The sequence below is a fragment of the Labeo rohita genome, chromosome 3, assembly GCF_022985175.1.
Source record: "Labeo rohita strain BAU-BD-2019 chromosome 3, IGBB_LRoh.1.0, whole genome shotgun sequence".
Classification (NCBI taxonomy): Eukaryota; Metazoa; Chordata; class Actinopteri; order Cypriniformes; family Cyprinidae; genus Labeo; species Labeo rohita.
Window position 1 is genome coordinate 38293732 of NC_066871.1, and position 22194 is coordinate 38315925.

A 22194-nucleotide genomic window follows, 5' to 3' on the forward strand; every position below is an offset into this window, starting at 1 on the left:
GTTTGCTTGTAAGCCTGTTTTCCCAGACACTCTGGAGAAGCCTCTAGACTGCTGCTGCTCTCATACAAGTCTTTGTCTTCCTTTCTCTCTGGCGCTGTGGAGACGGTGGGACACAGGGTGGGCTTTCGGCATGTCTGTCTGCCTTTCTGTCTCGTGAGCGCTCTCCTTTTCTGACAAACAAAGCTGCATGTAAATGTTCCTCCAGCAGAAGCTGATGCGTTTCTGAACGGCAAAGCATACAAAAAACTTTTATTGTATTTATTCTCAGCGGTTTCAGCCGGGTACCATGAGCCTCTCTGATAGATCACGCTCTTACAGACCTGTCAGTATGAAACTGTCCTCTCCCTCTCAGTTTTTTTTACAATTAATTGCATCGTCAATTCCCACCCTGGTACTGTATTTGCTCATGTTTTCCTACTTCTGTTTAATATCCAGCCTCATCATTTGAATACAGTCACATGTCAGTCTCACCAGGCTCCTGTACACACCCATATAGGAATATCACTGAATATTTAATGCACAAACAGGTGCAACAAACCAGGCTGGATTTGTTACGTATCAATAGAACCTTTGCTTTGACTCAACTATGACATCATAGAGCTTTTGGAGTGGCGCGATGACCTCATGCTTAGCAACAGCACAGCGTCCAGGCAAAATAAAGGGTGACATTTTAGAGAGCCCAGACCTCTGAGAGCTCAAACGCGAAAGTGAGTTGGTGACGGACGTTTTGGCCCCCTTCAGGAGTGCACACAAAGGGAGGAAATATCCTGACCCTTGCGGTAGGGGACGGTGCCGAACCGGCAGGAAGGGGCGGGGCGTTTGAGCCGCCACTCACTTCCTATGCTATTTATCTGATTGTTTTTTCCCCAATGCCAGCGATCAGCCCTGCAGCTGGGCAACTCGGCTCGAGAACACTGGCACTCGCACAAAAACACAAGCCTGAGCTAGAAACATGACAGGAACAAACACTCCCTAAAACAAAAACAGCCCTGATTCAGAAACTTCAGAGCAGAAGCAAAGAAGTAAATAGCAAATTCATTAATCAAACATATTTAGGGTCTTTTGTTTTGTGTGGATATACTTGTACATTGATCATATTCATTCAAATAATTTATTTTACCATTTTTTTCCATTATTTATCTCCATATAATGGACTGCTATGGTGTCCCGAGTTTGAACTTCCAAAATGCAGTTTAAATGCAGCTTCAAACGATCCCAGCCGAGGAAGATGAGTCTTATTTAGCGAAATGATCGGTTATTTTCATTAAAAAAACTGAACTGTGTGTATTCTGGTTCAAGACAGTTAGGGTATGTCGAAAAACTCCAATTGTATTTTCTCCCTCAACTTCAAAAATCATTTCAAAATCATCCTACATCGCTGCAGAAGTACTGACCCAGTCTTTGCGAAGTGAACATGCAAAGAAGATCAAACACCCTTAACAAAAAAGGTAAAACAGCGATATAGGGCGATTTTGAAGTTGAGGGAGAACATGAGATGGGAGTTTGAACCAGAAAACCAGAAAAAAAGTTCAGGCAGAGTAAGACAAGATGAGTGTTTGACACTAAAAAGTATATAAATTGTATTATTATTTTTAAATAACCAATCATTTTGCTAGATAAGACCCTTCTTTCTCGGCTGGGATAGTTTTTGAACTCGGGGCACCACAGAAGTCCACTATATGGAGAAAAATGCTGAAATGTTTTCTTAAAAAAACATAATTTCTTTAGGACTGAAGAAAAAAGACATCAACATCTTGGATGACAAGGGGGCGAGTACATTATCTATAAATGTTTGTTCTGGAAGTGGACTTCTCCTTTAATAGTTCCTTTAGGACCAGTGTGAAAGTTCTGTGCGACCACTAGGGGGGCAAATGTGACAGTTGTATGCAAATGTAAAAGATATTGTCCATTTCCTTCAGAGAATGTCCACTATCTTTAAAAAACAGAACAGAAGTCATTCGTTTTCAATGTAGAATATTACCAGAGCTGTAAGGAGTTACGACCAAAAAGTTTAGATCTGATTTAAAATGCGATTATGGCTAGACCATATGCAATCATCCGTATTCAATCAGATGTGATGTATTCTGAATAATTCTGAGCTTGAATTAAGTATTACCATCATTTTTCACTAAAACATTATTCTTCAAACATTATTACTGTACAATGGCGGTTGTGAATAATTCTGGCAGAAATAATTATTCTACAATTATTTAATCATTACTTACACTGATTAGACCTAGAAAACCTAGAAAAGTATGGCAGTCGACAGCACAACTATAACGACAACAAAACAGAGGAACAATGTTGTTGGAAACAATGTCATTCAGAGCCATTTTTGAAAACACTGACAGCCAATCAGAATACACCTAACTTTAAAGAGCATAAACATTTAAATCGGCAGACAACAAAACTGCAGTGCACGCTATTGACAACAAAAGTTATCATCCATTGTTGTGCATTACATAGGCTATTATCTTTATAGTTATTAATCTTAGTGTAAATGGGCCTTAATTCAAAAGTTTTATTTACCATATTTTATTTGTGATATTCATAAAGAATTTAAAGGGGTCATGACATTAGAAATTAAATTTGCCTTGATCTGTCAACGGATTGACACTTGATTACACTGAATGCAAGTCGCGTCGCGTCGCGTCGCGTCGCGTCGCGTCACGTCACGTCACGTCAAAGGCAAATAGAAATTACAATCACTGCCGTTATCTTGTTCACACTGGACACAGTATACAGATGCACATTCGCTTTCTGACACAGTCCAATTGCTTGGGTCTTTCATCAATAGGACAAATAAAGTGAAAGAACGTTCGCTTTGGCGCATTCAGTTTCAAACAGCTTGTTCGCATCTTTGTACAGATATCTGAAGGATCCCAGAAACATTTGTTGAAAGATGAAGCACTACTAGCTCTGACTGCAGCTGCATCACAAACGGTAAGTAAAATGATTTTGTAATGCTTTGTCTAGAAATTACTGTTTTTTTTTAATCATGTTGTCAAAACATTCACATGCAGATACTGTTTCCTATGCAAAGACGTTAGCCAATCATAACAGTAGCCAATTACTGAGAAGTCTTAGAGGACATGCCATTTAAAACAAGTTTTAGACAGAGGGTCAGAATGAGAGTTGAAAATAATAATTTTTCCACATACTACTTGTTACAAAAAGAAAAAAAAAAAATCCATGTCATGACCCGTTTAAGTACATTTGTTCTTTTGTCTGATGTTTAAAATACCTTTTTCACAATGATTCATCTCTAAGCTGGTTGGTTTTGTTCGGTTCATGACTCTTTGTTGAACTAATGAACCTTTTGTTGATGTTTTTGTTGTTGTTGTTGTTTTTTTCCCAAATGCGGTGGAAAAAAAGACTAGAAAAATACTTCTTGAACTAAGGGCACAGGAAAAGTGTCTGGTCAATGTAAATCACTTCTCATAATAATATTCAGGCAACTCCATATATAACACAGGAAAAAGTCCTAACAACATTGTACAGCCTACTATCGTCCGGCGGTAAAACACAAACAGCCTCTGAAAAGAAATAATAATAATAATAATAATAATAAATAAATGCAGGCACTCTCAAAAACATCAGACCACAGCTCAAAGCAAATACGCAGATGGACTGGGAGTGTGTCGGCATTCATGTGCGCACGCACACATCCACACAAACTCTTCTGCACGGGTGGAGATGTCAGCGCATGCATGCAAATCCCGCGTTCAGCGTTCCGTGCGCGCGCACACCGTCGAGTTCACACATGCAAGCGGTAGCGCGGTTACCCTGGAGACAGGAACATGCCGGCACCGCACCTGATTAACATTCAGCTTATAAACGCTAATGAGGCACACGCTCGTGCACGCCTCACGCCCGACACAACCTCTAACAGCAGGACAATTATGAGAACGGAAATATAATGATTGAATAACATTATACCGCTGCGTTAATTACTTTAAGATGCCTCAGTACATTAGCCTTTAGATAAAATAAATTTCTGAGAAGGTTTACGTACTGTAAATACACAGGGAAAACTTATTTTAAATGAGCTTTAAGTAAGCTTTTTTGGTTACTTTGCTTTCTCAAGCAACCCTCATACTTTTATAAGTGAGCAACAGGATTTAGCGATTTTAAAGGTTAACTTGTGTGTTTACGGTATACCGTGGGTATACCGATTGTCATATTTATTGTTTATAGTAAAATTATTATTAAAATAATATATTTATTTTTAGACTAGATTGAAACTTAAAGTTTAAGTTAATTTAACTTAAAGACAAACTTTAAGTTGGCTTGAAAAAGCCTAGCCAGAAAGTCTAAAAAAGTTTTATAAGCTTTAAGTTTGAAGGTTTTCAGTCTGAAGTAGTTTGAAATGTAAAATAGCTTTAAAGATTAAAGTTTAAATGTTTTCAAGGCCGTACAGTCCATCAGAAAAAAAACAGATTAAAAAAAACATATTGTTAGGCTACCTGGGGTGGTTGCTATGCAGTTGCTAAGGTACTCTGAGTGGTTGTTAGGGTGTTGCTATGTGGTTGCTAGGGTACTCAGGGTGGTTGCTAGTGTACCTGGGTTGGTTGCTAGGATGTTGCTATGTAGTTGCCTGGGTACTAGCGGCGGTAGCGAAAGTGTTGCTACGTGGTTGCAAGGGTACCCAGGTGGTTTCTAGGGCTGTTGCTAGAGTACCTGGGCTATGTTGTTGCTTTGCAGTTGATATGGTACCCAAGATGGTTACTAGGGTGTTTCTAGCATGTTGCTGACATGTTTTTAACATGATTAACATTTTACTAGCATGTTGCTAGTATGATTAGCAAGGTACTGGCATGTTGTTAGCATGATTAGGATGTTATTAGCATGTATCTAGCATGATTAGCAAGGTATTACCATTTTGTTGGCATGTTTCTAACATGATTAGCATGCTGCTAGCACTAGTATGTTTTAACCTGATTTAACACAGTGCTAACACGAATGAAAACAGGTAAAACCAGCTGCTTCAGTAAAAAAACACAGTTAAAACCAGTGGATTTAGTAAAAAAGAAAAACAGCTAGAAACCAGTTAAAACCAGCTGATTTAGCAAAAAGCCAGCTATCAAACAGTTAAAACCAGCTAAAACCAGTTGATATATATTTTTTAAAAAGCTAGAAAATAGTTAAAACCAGCTAAAACCAGCTGATTTTAGCTATAAAACAGTTAAAACCAGCTGATTAAGCCAGTTTAAACAATTAAAACCAGCTGATTCAGTAAAAAAAACAACTAGAAACCAGTTAAAACCAGCTGATTTAACAAAAAGCCAGCTATAAAATGGTTAAAACCAGCTAAAAACCAGGTGATTTAACAAAACGTCAGCTAAAAACCAGCTAATACCAGCCTAGGCCAGTTGTCTAGTCTTCGCTGGTTTAAGCTGAAAGTAGCTAGTTTGAACTTAGCTGGACCAGCTAAGACCAGCCTGATTAGCTAAAACTGTGCCAAAACCACTTTAAAGCCAGCCTGGAAGCAGCCAACTAGCTAGAAATATTAGACAGAATAGAATCTTGAAGGAGTTTGAATGGATTAGAATAGAAGCTTGATTGAGCCTCAAGAAATTCTGAGTTTAAATTTGAATTATGACAGTTGGAGCTTGATGAGTCTGGGCTCATATGAACATTCCATCAATGTAAGTCAATGGTATTTTTATGTTTTTTAATCTTCATTTTTAGGAAAAGAGTAAGTCTGATCAAGTCAGAACAGTCTGAAGGTCTGACACAGGTTTGGTGAATGTATACATTTTAGTCTAAGAAGAAGAATAAGAAGCAGCAGCTTAAATAGAATATTAGATTTATTATTACTATATAAAATGTAGTACAGAATGTCCATTAATTGAATTTCTGAATAAAAACAATTCTAATACCATCTAATATCAAAACTGGACTCGGACCGTTCTTCTCGAGGTCCTTTACCTGATTTTAAAAGCCTCTTCAACATCACTTTACATGAGCACAGTAAAACTCCTGGAACAAATGGCATATACATTAAATATTCAGGCCTCAGGTGACAGACTGACAGGTAACAGGCCACCTTTAATGCAGGACATGGAGGAACGGCGCTCTCTTCTCTCCCTTGGGCTCGAGTCTCCAGTCTATCGGTCCATCTGATGGTCGATTGTGCTTCCTGTGGCTCCATCCTGCACTGAATAATGCATGTGAGCGTTAAGAGAACCGGACGACACTTGTGTCCCACTGACACATCTGATCACGTCACTCATCCATAGCATATCTCTGTCTTCTCAAATGCCAAATACTGGTGTTCTTGTGCTGATGTTCTTGTGGAGGTTTCTTCACAGCTGGATTTGCCTTTTGATAGGAACGCAGATTGTGTCTCTATTTAAAATGTAGATTTGTGTTGTTGGCGCTCGTGTTGTGACTGAAGCACAGAGGCATTCCATTGGTTTGCCAGCTTTCATTTATCAATGTCATTTTTATTGTGTCTGTTTTCTTCAGGAGTCTGGCTCTTGATTCACAGCCCCGCCTCCCTTTCTAGTCTCCTTTCTCTCTCCAGACAGTTAGTAAATGAAGCACAGCAGAGCCGCATCTCATGATGTTCACTGCTCCATCTACTGGACCATCTGTGTCACTGCACTCACTTTATGTAGGCTATATAGTAGTCTGAACCAGAGTATAAATGTGCATGTTGCCAGCTCAAAAATAAATAAATTGATTAAAAAAGAATTCAGAATTCAGAAAAAAAAAACTGAATTTCTCAACAAAAACTCAAAATTGTGAGATGAAAATTCTGAATAAAATAAATAAATAAATAAATAAATAAATAAATAAAAAACTCTCAGAATTCTGCCAGGGAAAAAACATCAGAATTATGAGATGAAAACCCTGAACTGCAAGGAAAAAAATAATTACAAAAAAAAAAAAAGTAACTGGGAGATAATCGCGATGAAAAAACTCAGAATTGCACAACATAAAACTTCAAAATTCTGAGGGGAAAAAATGGCAAAAACAAATGGCATAATTAAGATGAAAATTCAGAATTTAGAGGGGGAAAAAAGTATGAACTGTGCAATGTAAACTCAGAACTGCAAGAATAAAGTCAGAATTCCAAGGTGTATTTTCAGAAGAAAAAAAAAAAAATCTAATTTGTGAGATATAAACTCAGAATTCCAAGAAATAAAATTCAGAATTGTAAAATTCTGAGGGGGGAAAAAAAATCGAAATTGTAAGATGAAAATTCAGAATTCAGAAAGGAAAAAAAAACTGAATTTCTCAACAAAACCTCAGAATTTTAAGAAAAAAAAGTCAGAATTGTAAGATGAAAATTCTGAAAAAACAAAAAACAAAAAAACAAACAAACAAACAAAAAAACTCTGAATTATGCAGGGAAAAAAAATAGAATCATGAGATCAAAACTCAGAATTGCAAAAAAAAGTAATTATGAAAAAAAGGGATATAAACATAAACATAAACTCCAAATTCTGAGGAAAAAACATTTCAGAATCATGAGATAAAAATTTAGAATTCTAAGGAAAACAAATGTCAGAATTGTGAGATGAAAATTCTGAAGTATTTTCAGAAATTAGTGGGGAAAAAAAAAAACAGACATGTGAGATATAAACTCAAAATTCCAAGGAAAAATACAAAAAAGGGAGAAAAATAAATAAATAAATACAAAATGTAGAATAGTCTGTTTTTTTAAAGATCATTACCATTAATTTTGTTTTATTATTCTTTTTTTAGATTATTTTTATTATCAAACAACATTAGACTGTTTTATTTTCAGGTCTTTTAAAAAAAAATGCAGTGATTTATTTCAGTGATTAAATTCATGAAACAAAACGAGAGAGAATGTTTGATATTGACATTCACAGATGTATTTTATTTGTGACTTTAATAGTTGAGATTTGTGTTAACATATGTCTGTGTTTACGAAGATAACGGAGAGTGTTCATATCAATCATTTTAACTGAGAGTAACTCGTACACAAAACAGCAGATATAGAATAATCTTTCCCAAATAAATTACAAACTTAAAAAAGTGCAAAATTCTGCATTGTTAAAAAAACACAAACATTCCCTTCGTTAAAAAAAAAAAATGGCACTAATGACACACAAACCAAATGCATCTCAGCTTACAGTTAGACCCCATAAATTAAAATATTAAAACATTAAAACAAAACAGCATTTCAAGTACTTTAAACCCCACATCTCATTATATATCCCCAAAATAACAGCAGTTAACTCAATGTATGTTAAGAAACTACTTCTGGGTAAGAAACAATTACATCAAAGCAAAACCGCCGTCCTCTGCAGCACAAAAACAGCGAATCTAATCAGATTCTCTCAGTTTCAGAGCACTAGATGAAGTCACGCATGAGCGAATCTGATATTAAACTGCCACAAGCTGAAAGTCAATAAATATACTACACAGAGAGCTCATAAACAGCATACAGTAATCAGAATGATCCGTTGGAAACGTTCCCGTTTAGTCCTGGTTCCCGGTCCCTCATGTTTATGCTTTCTAAATAATTAGTAATTAATCTAACTAAGCATTAATAGACCGATATCAGCTCGGTATCGACCGAAAACAAACAGAAAACACTCAAAGCATCTCTTTGTCAGCATAGTAATTCCCTGATGGACTGACCCGAGTGTCAATATGCAGAGAAAAGCTCTCAAGATGCCCAAGGCTTCTCAAACACCAGTGTGTGTGTGTGTGTGTGATGGCCTTGAAAGAAGCAAATGCACCAGGGACAGGTACGATACACCGTCCACATTAATATTAATGACAAAATAAACCTGCAAGCTATGCTTCCTTTTAAGCACACCGACACTCACTTGTGTGGAGAAACGTTTGAAACAAAGCACTGGCTAGAGAAGAAAGAGTGATATTATCATCCATATGACACTCCTCTTCCAACAAAGCACTAATATCATAACGTGCATATGAAACATAAGCAATATATAATATAGACGCAAAATGTTCTCAAAAAATGAGATAAAAGCATTAAGCTATATAATACACAGCTGCAACCATATGAATGCATACGAAAAGGAATAAAAAGTATAAGGCAAATCTCAAGAAATCAGTCAAGAAAATGTGCAGGTCGTATTTCAAAATGAATGAGAAACAATATTTTTGCATGTAAGAAAACAAAACCTATTTTGTAGCATAATTCCCATTATAAATGCATTTATATGTCATGGCATAGTTAATTAAATGAACATAATATTTGTTGCATTGTGACATTATTTTGATGACAAAAAACATTTTCCCTCAAATTATTTCTGTGTCATGTATTTTTTGTACTTTTAGTTTGAATCTGCATCTTAAATGTAAGCAGATACATGAAAATTAACTGTAACTGTAATACAGTAGTATCATTTACAATTAAATTATTTAATAATTATTATTATTATTTTTTGTTTTTAGAAAATAAACCCTTTTTAGGACCGTTGTGAAGTTTTGCTTTGAGAGATTATTTTCATGACAATTAAATAATTGTGTGTGTGTGTGTGTGTGTAATTAAAGGTGACATTTAACCCTAAAATTGAAGGCAATATATATATATATATATATATATATATATATATATATATATATATATATATATATATATATATTTTTTTTTTTTTTTTTTTTTTTTTGCCTTCGATTTTAGGGTTAAATGTCACCTGAAAATGTGCAGATCATGTATTAACCTAAAATAAAAGTGAAACAAACAATATTGTTTGGCATATAAGAAGTCAAAGCCTATTTCTGTTGCATTGTGGTATTATTTTTATGAAAAAAAAAAAAAACACATTTTCTCTCAAATTATTTGTCATGTATTTATTTTACTTGAATCTGCATCTTAAATGTAAGCAGATTTAACATGAAAATTAACTTCAACTGTAATACAGTAGTATCATTTACAATTAAATTATTTAATTGTCATGAAAATAATCTTACAAAGCAAAACTTCACAACGGTCCTAAAAAGGCTTTATTTTCTTGTAAATGTAATGTACAATGTAATTTATTTCTAGCCTTCGATTTTAGGGTTAGATCATATATTAACCTAAAATAAAAGAGAAATGAACAATTTTCAAAACAATTTTTCTCAAAGTTTTTGTCATGTATTTGCTGCTCTTTCTATTTAAATTTATGTAGATTAAACTGAAAAATAATTCCAGTAGCTTTTATTGTAGTAGAGTACTACAAATTATACTACAAAAAAGACATTTTAATCGTCATGAAAATAATCTCACAAAGCAAAACATTATGATGTTTTATAATTTATAATTATAATGTGTTTCAGTTTTATGGTGAAACGTGACCTGGACATTTTGTTCTGAGATTCACCAAAGCACCTGAAAAATAATGCTGGAAAAGTGTGTTTTCATTTATGTTTGTGTGCTGTAACTCTCTAAACATGTCTAGATAATGTGCAGGTCATATTTCAACCTAAAATAAAATGCTAAACCCCATAGCTGTAATGAAAAAGCCTTCATTTTATTTAAGCAAAATATAATTTCTCAATTTTTGTTTTTAGGGTAAAATATGACCTGGACATTAGGTTTTGAGATTTACCTGAAATATAAAGTTGTTTTCCTGTTTCAATTTGTGTGTCATTTTGTGTGCTGTAACTCCTCCACGACTCTAGAGGGTGCAGTTCCCTTTAGCTGGTCTAGTGGTTTAAGTCCTGATCACAAAGCTGAAATGCTCATGAATATGCAAACAAATTCAGCTCATTATTTCTAACACATTAAAAAGCTGCATGCTGAGATCGTCTCTATCAGTGCAGCTACAACAGTTTACCTGTAAACAAACAAACAAACAAAGAAGTGTGTGTTTCCTCCTCTCCTGTGTGCCAAATGCAGTGTTACCCAAAATCCCCTTCACAAACACAGTCTGTCTAGTTGAAGCAGCAGAAGAGCGAGCATGTGGACGGCTCTGGGCTGCGGAAGTTTCCAGAAGTTGGCGTGTCGGTGCATTCGGCGATGAAACAGTGTAGTTCGGACACATGCGGCACGTCTTGGGTTTGTTGCTGAACAAAAAACACACAGAGAGAAAAACATTTCTGATAGGTGTTTTTAAATGTTTATTTTTTTAGCTAGACATACTGTCTAAAAATTACACAGGAGCCAGTTTCACCCACAAAATAAATTTTGACTTTTTTTTTTTCAGAATTGAGTTTAAATCTCACAATTTTGATTTTTTTCTTAGTATTCCGAGTCTACAGCTTGCAGTTCTGATGACTTTTGTTTAATTTCTCATAATTCTGGCTTTTTTTTCTCCACTGAATTCTGAGCGTTTTTTTTTTTTTTTTTTAAAGTTGTTAAAAAAATTATTAGTAATTATTTTTAGTAATTGTGATTTTTTATCTCACAAATCACAAAATCAGAATTGAAAAAAACAATTCTGATTTTACATTTCAGTTTATATCTTGGAATTTTGACTTCTTTTCTTAGTTTTTCTTTAAGTTTTTCTTAGTTTACATCATGCAATTCCTTTTTTTTTTTTTGACTCCACTATTATCTTTAATTCCACTATGGAATAAAAACAAAACAAGGTAATTGAGACAATTCTGAAATTTTTCTCACAATTGCATGTTTATGTCTCACAATTCACATTTTTCTTATCAGAAAGTTTGTATCTTGCAGTGTACATCTGGCCAAAAAAATAAATGAATATAGTCAGAACTGCTAAATATAAAAAAACTAATCCAAGTCTACATCTTCAGTTTTCTTCTTAGAATTATGAGTTAACATTTCAAAATATTATTAACTTTTTTTCCCTCAGAATTGAGTTTAAGTCAAAATCTGACTTTACATCTCATGATTCTGATTTTCTTCACTGAATTCTAAATTTACATCCAAGTTGTTTAAAAAAAAAAAAAAATCTAATTGTGACTTTCAGTCTTCTCAGAATTGCGAGATAAACAATTCTGATTTCATATTTCAGTTTATATCTTGCAATATTTACTTTTCCCTTAAGACTTCTGATTTTACACTTCACAATACTTTTTTTTTGATTAAAAATAAATGAATAAATAAAAATAATTAAATAAAAAAACAAGGTAATCGTGACTTTTCTTGCAATTGCACGTTTGTCTTACAATTCAGACTTTTCTTCTCAGAAGGTTTGTTTCTTGCAGCTTTGCATTTATTTCTGGCAAAAAATAATAAATAAATAAATAAATACAGTCAGAATTGTAATATATAAATAATTCCAAGTAAAATATCTCACAATTCTGACTTTTTTCTTAGAATTCTGACTTTACATTTCACAATTAGGACTTTTTGAATTTTAGATTCATACATTCTGAATTTTTTCTTCTTCTTTGAATTCTGAGTTGCTGACTTTTTTTTTTTTTTTTTTTTTGCAAAATCTGACTTTACATTTCATGATTCTGGCTTTTTTTTGTTACTGAATTCTGAGTTTACATCTAAGTTTTAAATAAAGGTAGCTGCAAAGTTTTCTCTCACAATTCTGACTTTTTTCTTGCATTTGCAAGATTATAGTTTACAATCTGGACTTACTATTCTCAGAATTGCTAGTTTATATCTCGCAATGTTTATATTTTCTTTCTCTCGCTTTGTATCTGGCATGCTCTGAGTTTTTGCTCTCAAAAGAACTGTAAGTAAATGTATTATTTAAATGAATATTTAGATTAAGTTTCATTTAAGTTCAAGTAAAACTTTAAAATAACAAACCAAACGAAAAGTAGAAATATTTACTAGAAGTATAGGTGCTGGTTTCACTAAGCCAGGATTAGGCCACAGTTCAATTAAGACATTAAAGTAATTTTTATAAACATGCCTTAGAAAAAACATTACTGGTGTACATCCTGAAACAAAACAAGGGCACTGACGTATTTCAAGATCAATCAGTGCAAGATTCTTTCAGCTGAAACAGCTCAGACTTACATTTTAGCCCAGGACTAGGCCTAAGCCTTGTTTGTGAAACCAAGGGAATTTTATTTTATTTTATCTCAGTTAACAGTGTAAAGGTTTTTATCAGTTTAGTTAACAATGATAGCACTGATCTGGACTCACAGTGATGGTGTCGTAGGCTCCGGTGATGAGCGCGATGAAGAGCGACAGCACCATGTAGATGAAGAGCGAGATGAAGGTGTAGAGATAGAACTGACTGAACACCCACACCAGCGTCCCGCTCTGCTCCACCTCCGAGAACGTGGCGAACATGTCGTCTCCGTTAATCAGGGAAAACAGACACTCCGACACCGTAGACAGAGAGCGGAACTGAGATGGAGAGACAGAGATCAGAAGACATGGACATATCAACATATATGGCTAGTGAAGAAATATATCATTCTTTAGCGTTGTAATACACTGAAGTATAGCATACTTTCGCGTGGTAGGGTCCCAAGACGATCCAGCCGCAGAAGCAGTAGCCCATGTAAATGGCAGCAGCACAGCAGCAGAATCGGATCACGTTTGGAAACGCAGCTCGTAAAGTCACAATCAGAATCTGACAACAGATCAGACAATTCACATCACGTTGTGGGAAAAAAATAAAACAAATGAGGAAAGAAGAAATGTGAATCTCAAAAAGCCTGTCAAAAATGTATTTCAAGACAAAATCAATAGAAAAATGTATTCATTCATTCACAAAGGAAATTAAGCCTATTATTACGACCAATGAGGACCAAATATTCAAGGTGTTTTTACATTGTCAATTAAATTATGTAAATTCCCCCCATATATGTATATGTATATGTATTATATATACACATATATACACACATATATATATATATATATATATATATACATATACATATACATATAGTTTTCTCAATATTTTGATTTTTTTGCACCCTCAGATTCCAGATTTTTAAATAGTTGTGTGTGTGTATATATATATATATATATATATATATATATATATATATTTATATATACACATTTATTATAAATAAATAAATAAATACATACTCTGTAAAGTTTGTAGACTACAGTTCCAGGTAACATCAAAGTTGTATTTGTTGTACTGAATTTAATTTATGCTGATTTGAATTAAAACAATAATACAGCAGAAAAATCACTGCATTACAGTATAAAAATCATCAACAAGAACTACAAAAAAGCAAAACATTCAGACAGATTACAGTAGCTAGAATGTAAACTACTTTTAATACTTAAAATAAAATAAACTTTAACTGAAATAAAATAAAATACAGGAAAAAATAACTAATTTATTTTATTGGCTAGTTGCCAAGGAAATATTTACCATTTTTATTTAAAATAATTATAATAATAAAAATATAATAAAAAATTAAATAATTATTTAAAATAACTGAAGTAAAAATGTGTAAAAACTATATAGACATTTTAAAAGCTAATAAAAAATGACACACAATGTAATTACTAAAAATTACATTGAAATAAAAATTGAAATTGCCTATCATTACAATTTAAATCTTAATAGGCTTCATTTTCTTAATAGAAAACATATAAAATATATAAAAATATATTTTTTTTTCCTCTCAATTCTGGGGTTAAATGTGACATGTGAAATAAAACAAATCTTAGAGGAATAACCAATTATGACTTACGTTGTATTTCTGAAAGAAGCTGAAGTATCGTATCACACCAACCCACACCAACAGAGTGGAGGTTCCCATCAAAATACTGCAAACATCGTATGACGACAGGTTCTGCAGCACAAACACAAGCACCAATCAGCTCACAGTGTTTCTCAAACAGCAAGAGCTTCAGCATTTGATGGTAAGTGTGTGTGTCACCTTGGTCTCGATGGCGATCTTGATGAAGGAGGCGATGATGGTGAGAACGTCGCTGATGATGAGCAGCAGATACCAGCCGTTAATGAACTCCAAACGGTCGCCCCAACTCACCGACCGGCACAGAGACTGACGGAAATAACACACAAACTCCTGCCAATGCAGAAGAATTGTGAAATTTAGATTGTGAATTAAAACTCAGCTAGGGCCCTATTCTACTGGATTACATTTTTTGTGTTTTTGTTCAGTTTTAACAGTTAAATTACATTAACATTCCGGATTACACACTAAATTCTGTTTTTATGACTGGATTCTGTGTTTTCTGCTTTGTGTAAATCGCAGGGCCCTACTTACGTGCTGCAGGATGATTCCTCTAAGGATGGAGCGTCCACACAACACCAGAGACAGACTGCAAACCACCGCCACCAACACATCGAAGGCAACACGTGCGTAACTGTCCCCTGGACACAGAGACAGAGACATGTTCAGCTTCAGCAAGATCACACACAGGCAGAAATGAGCTTTCACCGTCGTCTCACCGTGTCCTGACACATTGGGGTCTCTGCACTCTTTAATGGACGCCTCGTTGAGCAAACTCAGCTTCACTTTTCCACTGTGAGCCTTGTTATCAAACAGGATCTGAAACACAGGTGCCATATATATTAAAATCTCATTTCTTAATATAATAATACACTGTTCAAAAGTTTGAGGTCAAGTGTTTCTACATTTATTTCTTCAAAAATACTCACAACTGTTTTTGACATTGATAATAATTAGAAATGTTTCATGAGCAGCAAATCAGCATATTAGAATGATTTCTGAAAGATCATGTGACACTGAAGATCGGAGGAATGATGCTTTGCAGAATAAGACAGGAATAAATTTCATTTTTACATTTAAATTATAATAATATCTCACAGTTTTACTGTGTTTTTGAACAAATTAATGCAGCCTTGTTGAGCAGAAAAGAACTCTTTCAAAAACATAAAAAAAAAAACTTGAATGACAATATGATAGAAGTTCATGAATGTTATTCAGTTTTGCAAATTGAGTTTAGTGTGCCATGAAATCCGCACGTACGGTGATGGAGAAGGTGTAGCAGTCGGGAATTTCATTATTGATAATCGTCTGGATGTTTATCGCCTTCAGCTGAAACTGGATAGTCACATTAATCAACCTGAGAAGACACAGAAAGATATTCAGAGAGGAAGTTGAGCAACCATTATGCAAAAAACGACACATTTACACAGATCAGCGATTGAGAACAGTTAACAGTGTGTGTGTGTGTGTGTGTGTTACTGAACTACAGTTACTTTATCAACAAAATTGGCCCCAAAATTGAGCTAAACCACCTTTTTGGGGGATGATTTGAAGTTAAAAGCTGATAAAAAGTAAATAATGTTCTGTTTGTTCTGATCTGTGATTATTATATTTCCTATATAAACAACAGAAGTGTTTCGTATGACCTTATTTGTGACCCAAGACCACAAAACCAGTCATATGTGTCAATATTTGGCTGAGATACAGCTATTTGGAAATCTGCAATCTGAAGGTGCAAAAAAAAAAAAAAAAATCAAAATACTGAGAAAAATCACCTTTAAAGTTGTACAAATGAAGTTCTTAGCAATGCACCTTACTAATCAAAAATTAATTTTTGATATATTTACGGTAAGACATTTACAAAATATCTTCATGGAACATGATGTTCACTTAATTTCCTAATAATTTGAAAAGAAAAACATTAAACATTTTGACTATTTCTACAAATATACCCATGACGCAAGACTGGTTTTGTGGTCCACGGTCACATTTAGATAAAAAAATAAAATTAAATAAAGTATGCCTCACTTTTGAAAATTGAGGGTGATGTTCCCATAGTGGTTTTGGGGTTGATTCAAGGGGTCTGGCGGTGGATTCACTCCGATACATTCTAAACCAACACACAAAAACAAAAATGGGCAAAATAAAAGGTCTCTGTTTAAAAACAGCTCAATTATAATCACTGATGATTCAAATGGCAGCAACTTTGTGTTGCCAGGCAACAGTACAATCAAAACAGAGATTCTGCAAAATTTAGAATCTTTCAAATTTAAGTTGCAGTTTGTTGAACAGAAAAACTCTTGCTGGTTGTTCAGGATACATCTGCTCTGAACCCTACTGAGACGATCTGTTCATCTGTAGGAATCACTTCAGAGCACCACTATTCCAGCATATTTCGTCTGCTCTCTCAGATGGATTGGCTTGATTATAGTTATTATAGATGATTATAAGGCAGCATCACGTGTATCCTTTGTGAAGAAGACAATCCCAGAATCCATTTAAATGAAGTCAGTTTAATTTAACCAGCGTGGTGCACAAGTCTAGAGAAATGATGATGAAAGACAAGCTAAAGTCAACATGAAATGGAAGTTGTGAACAACTTCACTACTGTATTGTGATGCATTTCAAAGTGAAACAACTGTTGAACGACTTCTCTATCGTTTAGAAAGGTGAACTGTAAAAAAAAAAAAAAAATAGAAATCAAGGACTCAAAAACTTATAAAAACTGCATTTATGCTGAAAATAAGAAAAAAATACTGGTAAGAAAAACACTATAAATAATAATAATAATAATAATTCAAATAAATATTATTATTTTTAAATTTTTAAATAATATTTTTGTTTTAAGCATAAACTCGCTCAATTTTAATACATTTTAAATAGAGCTGAGCAATGATGGCAATTAATTGTATCCAAAATAATGTTTTTGTGTACATAATATATGTATGTGTACTGTGTATATTTATTATGTATATACACATGCAAATATATATTTAAGAAAAATGTTATGTTTATATATTAAATATATAAATATATGTAAATATATACTGTATGTGTGTATATGTGTAAATATATACTGTATGTGTGTCTTTATATATACATAATAAATATACACAGTACACACACATATATTATGTACACAAAATTGTTTTATTTTGGATGCGATTAATCGTGATCAACTGTCACCTAGCACTAATTTTAATAATAATTAGTTTAATAACTAATTTGTTAAAAAACAAGGACTTAATATTTTATTTAATCAAAATTAAGTGTGTTTATCCTTAATACAAGAAAACAAATATTTTTAAGACAAGTATTATACATTTTAAAATTATAACTATTTTAAATTATTAATTTAAAAGAAAATAATATTTTCCCCTTTGAATTAAGTTTATTTTTCTCACAATTTTTTTTTTATTTATTGGTTTGTTTAAAGCATAAACTTATTTATTAACTTGTTTGACCAATTAAAAGATCTTATCTTAACTCATTTTGCTTCTCAGATACATTTATCTTGATTTAAGAATAATTTTTTGATATTTGTACTTGAAAACAAGACAAAAATACCAAGTAAGCAAATCATTATTCTCATTGAGCCAGATCTGGATGCAACTGGCATATCACATTTAGAAAAAAGATGGCAAAAATAAATAAATAAATAAATAATAATATTAAATAAATAAATAAAAATTAAATAAAGATAAACACAGATCAGTCGTTCACAATATAACAAGTAGCATGTATTAGAAAAACTAGTGTAAATTCTAATATCTTTAATAAAACATTCCTTCCAATGATGAAATGCAAATATCTCAATGTAATTAATAATGCACTACTTTCTCTAATATGTGTGCGTCTTGCATATTTATGCCTTGTGTTGTGCCTAGTAACATGCCAACATCAATCTTAAAATGCATAAACAACAGGCAGCATGACGACTCTCGGTTTTAAAATCAGAATTATCGATTTGTGTGATATACAAAAATGGATTTTCTGCCCACCAGTGACGACATGAGGGTCGATGTCAAATGTGTCGTTAACTGGGTCGATGGTGCCTCTCTTGTAGTAGTGCTGGCACAGATAGAGGGCGCTGTCATTTAGAGCTGAACCTCGAACATACGCGTACCTGCCGACAGACGTCTGCGGCAGAGCCAGGTACTGACAGACAGACAGAAACACAGAGAGAGAGACAGATGAACTACTGCTGGCATACTACTTCTGCACTGTATAACACTGGCTATATAAGTTACAAATTGTAGTCCAATACTGATTACAAAATACATTACAGAAATTGCAGTTTGAAATGTAATCTACTGGATTACACATATTAGGTAATGTATTCGGATTACTTTTTTGATTACTCTTACTTTTTGATGTAACTCATGAGAAAATCTATTCCATTTTTAACAAAATCATGAAGTGCATTACATTACTTCAAGGCTTTGGAAACCGGGGTAACTGTAAAAGTAAACTGTAACTGTAAAAGTAAAAGTAACTGTTTGTGAGCATTTTAAAATGTAATATACTCTAATTACAAGTACTCAATTTTTCTAAATTGGATTACATAATCAAAATTACATGCAATCAGTTACTACCCAGTACAGAATGGTTTCTAGACATAGTACGTGAATTTATTGTATGCATGAACTACATTTGTTAAAATGTGCAATATAAAACAGAGAAAACTGTCTGAGATACTGCATTGCATACTGTTTGGTGTAATATCTGTGTAAGCATTATGCAGTATTCAGTATATACTATGCAGTATGCATTACACTAGTATTCCAATCTGAACATAAAAATCAGAAAACAGCACTGAATTGAGAATATGATCCTAAAATAAACAGACAATTACAAATTGTTGGCTGCATGAATAATCACTTTCTTTGCTGCTGCTCAGAGTTTCGACATGAAGGTCAGTGTTTCAACATTCATCTGATGTGCTAATGTTGCTCACATCCTCCGCTTAGCCAACAATTACTGAAACAACACTGCAGCAATCAATATAACGTCTTCAGTTACTTAAAATAATTTACTAATAAAGTACTAATGGAGTTTAATGTTGTAGAAGAGAGTCTCTTCTGCTCACCAAGGCTGCATTTATTTGACTAAAGATACAGTGAAAACAGTGCAATATTATTATAATTTAAAATAACTGTTTCCTATGTGAATATATTTAAAATTTATTTATTTCTGTGACCAAACCTACATTTTTAGCACCATTACTCCAGTCTTCAGAAATCATTCTAATATGCTGATTTGCTGCTCAAGAAACATTTCTGATTATTAACAATAATAAAAACAGTTGTGCTGCCCAATATTTTTGTGGAAACTATGCTACATTTAATTTTCAGTTCAAAAGAACAGCATTTAATTGAAATGGATCTTTTGTAACATTATCTTTATTGTCACTTCTGAGCCATTTAATGCTTTCTGAAGAATGAATGTGAATCTGCGGGTCAGTACCTGCTCTATGGTATACTTGATGTGATCGTAGACGTCTTTCTGCGTGTGGATACACAGCGGCTCCTCCGACCCATCCACATAGCCTTTGAGGAACAGATACTTGAAGGAGTCCGTGTTCTCCTCCTTAAACGCCACCACCATCTGATTACTGAGACCAAACAACACCAGCTGACACAGACAGAGACAGAGAGAGCCATTAATATATGCAAAGGCCTGTGAAACATATGTCATTACAGAAACGTGCAACTATAGGAACTGTACTACAGTAAAACAGTAACATAGTGTTAAAAATCTCAATAAATGTCTCTGAAAGCAATCAAGTATTAACGTATCATGGTTTTACAGTAATATAATACCATTTTAGAGGGGCATGTCATTTTGGATGACTGCTAAAGGAGCAATAATGTAAAAAATATCATGGTTGATACTGTAGGTTGATCTCAGTGGCTTAATGTACCTGTACAGTGACTATGATGATCTTAAGCAGCTGAAGGGCAAGTTTGTAAGGTTTACGGCCTTTGGCATGGTATTTATCACACGGGCTCATGAAGAAGTACTTCAGCTTCCTCCTCAGGGCTTCCTCCTCTTCCTCAACCCGCGACCGTGACCCCGACATGCTCACGTCCAGGGTGGGAGGGCTGCCGTGACATCCACCGTTCAGGTCGCCTGAGCCGTATCCCATCATGGGAGTCAGCAGACGGTCCGTCTCTGAAGAGACACATATGGGTGAACCAGTGGTTAAACATCTGGGCTGGCAGCATAAAAATGGAGGTTTAAATCCCATTAACTTTAAAAAGTTACAACTTGAAAAATTACAATGGTGACCTTCATTTTTGCCTCTTTAATATAGTTACTATATGTACTTTTACTTAAGTATTGTTGCCATGGCGATATCAATAAAAATATTCACAGGACAAGAGCTAAATCTGGAATAATTAAATATATATATTTTATTTATGCGGTTTACATGGATATTTATTGTCTATTAGTACTAAAGATGGCATTACTACGCATTATTAACCATGTGATATTGAGACTAAATAGGTTTATTCAATGGTTTGACAATCATGGACATTAAATGTTTGGATTATAAATGAACCTGCTGCTTAATCCTGACAATCAGGCTAATTATATAGGATAGACCTGATAATTCAACACACTCACAAACATAAATATTTCAAATGCACAAATCTATCGTGAATGTTTTAGTCATTTAATTGAAATATAAACAAAATAACGCCGATTAATAATAATTATTTCTAACCTGTGGCCCCTTGAGCGGAAGGTCTGGAGAAAGAGCTCGCCATATTACGACCATCGGTGAGCAAAAATGGATATTGATAGATAAATCACGATAATATGATCGATGGGTTTAGGAAATAAAAACAAACGCGGATGAACCGCATCACTGCAGACTGAACTCGAGCAAAAAACAACACAAACATCAGACGCTCTGACCACAGGCGCGCTGTCAAAATAAAAGTCCGCAACAGTCGCTGTATGACTATGAAAATTACCATGTATCTTTATTACAACAGAGAGATAATCTAAAATCGTCACATTTTATTTTTGAAAAACCTTCATAAGGAGTTTGTGTCGAAATGATGAGAAACGATGACAAGTTCACTGGTTGACTTTTCAATGTTAAATTGTTTGGGACTTTTATTGTATATAATTACACAGACGAATATAACCATAGCCTATGTAATATTACGATATTTTAAGATTCTATGAAAATCTATCCCATATTTAAAAAATAATAATAAAATAAAAAAAGTTTTGAAAATATTGAGGATTTTGTAACGTTCCCATTAAGTTATTTCTGAATTTTCTCTAAAATGTTCAAAAGCTTTCAAATGTTTTAAACATTTTTTCTTTAGTTATGCAAACATTACGGGAACGTTCTATTTGATACTTTTCAAACATTGTGGAGGGATGTGTACATGCTTTTATGCTTACATTTCGAGAACAAGACCATGTAACTTTGAACAAACGTACTAATAACGTTAATGGAACCCTCATAACTTATACTTTTTTACAGAAATGTGTTGTCTGTACTAAATAAAAAAACAACATGCATTTTGTATGATCCCTCTTATTTTGGTAAAATAATGAACAATTTGGAAATTCTGTAAGATATATGTCAACTTTTGACCTCAAATGACCTTTGATTAGTTAGAAATA

The 22194-nt window shown here is 33.6% G+C and overlaps 1 protein-coding gene across 1 annotated transcript; it reads right to left on the minus strand.

Moving 5' to 3' along the window:
* Window positions 1-9592: 9592 nt before the first annotated feature.
* mcoln1b (mucolipin TRP cation channel 1b) lies at window positions 9593-22144 on the minus strand. The gene is made up of 13 exons (XM_051106603.1): window positions 21275-22144; window positions 20468-20718; window positions 20011-20178; window positions 18546-18702; window positions 16573-16654; window positions 15805-15901; window positions 15264-15363; window positions 15079-15185; window positions 14728-14877; window positions 14539-14640; window positions 13329-13451; window positions 13016-13222; window positions 9593-11004 (listed from the first exon to the last, which is right to left on the minus strand). The coding sequence occupies exons 1-13, from the start codon at window positions 21315-21317 to the stop codon at window positions 10873-10875; spliced, it is 1719 nt and encodes a 572-aa protein (XP_050962560.1). The 5' UTR covers window positions 21318-22144; the 3' UTR covers window positions 9593-10872.
* Between the last annotated feature and the right edge of the window lie 50 nt (window positions 22145-22194).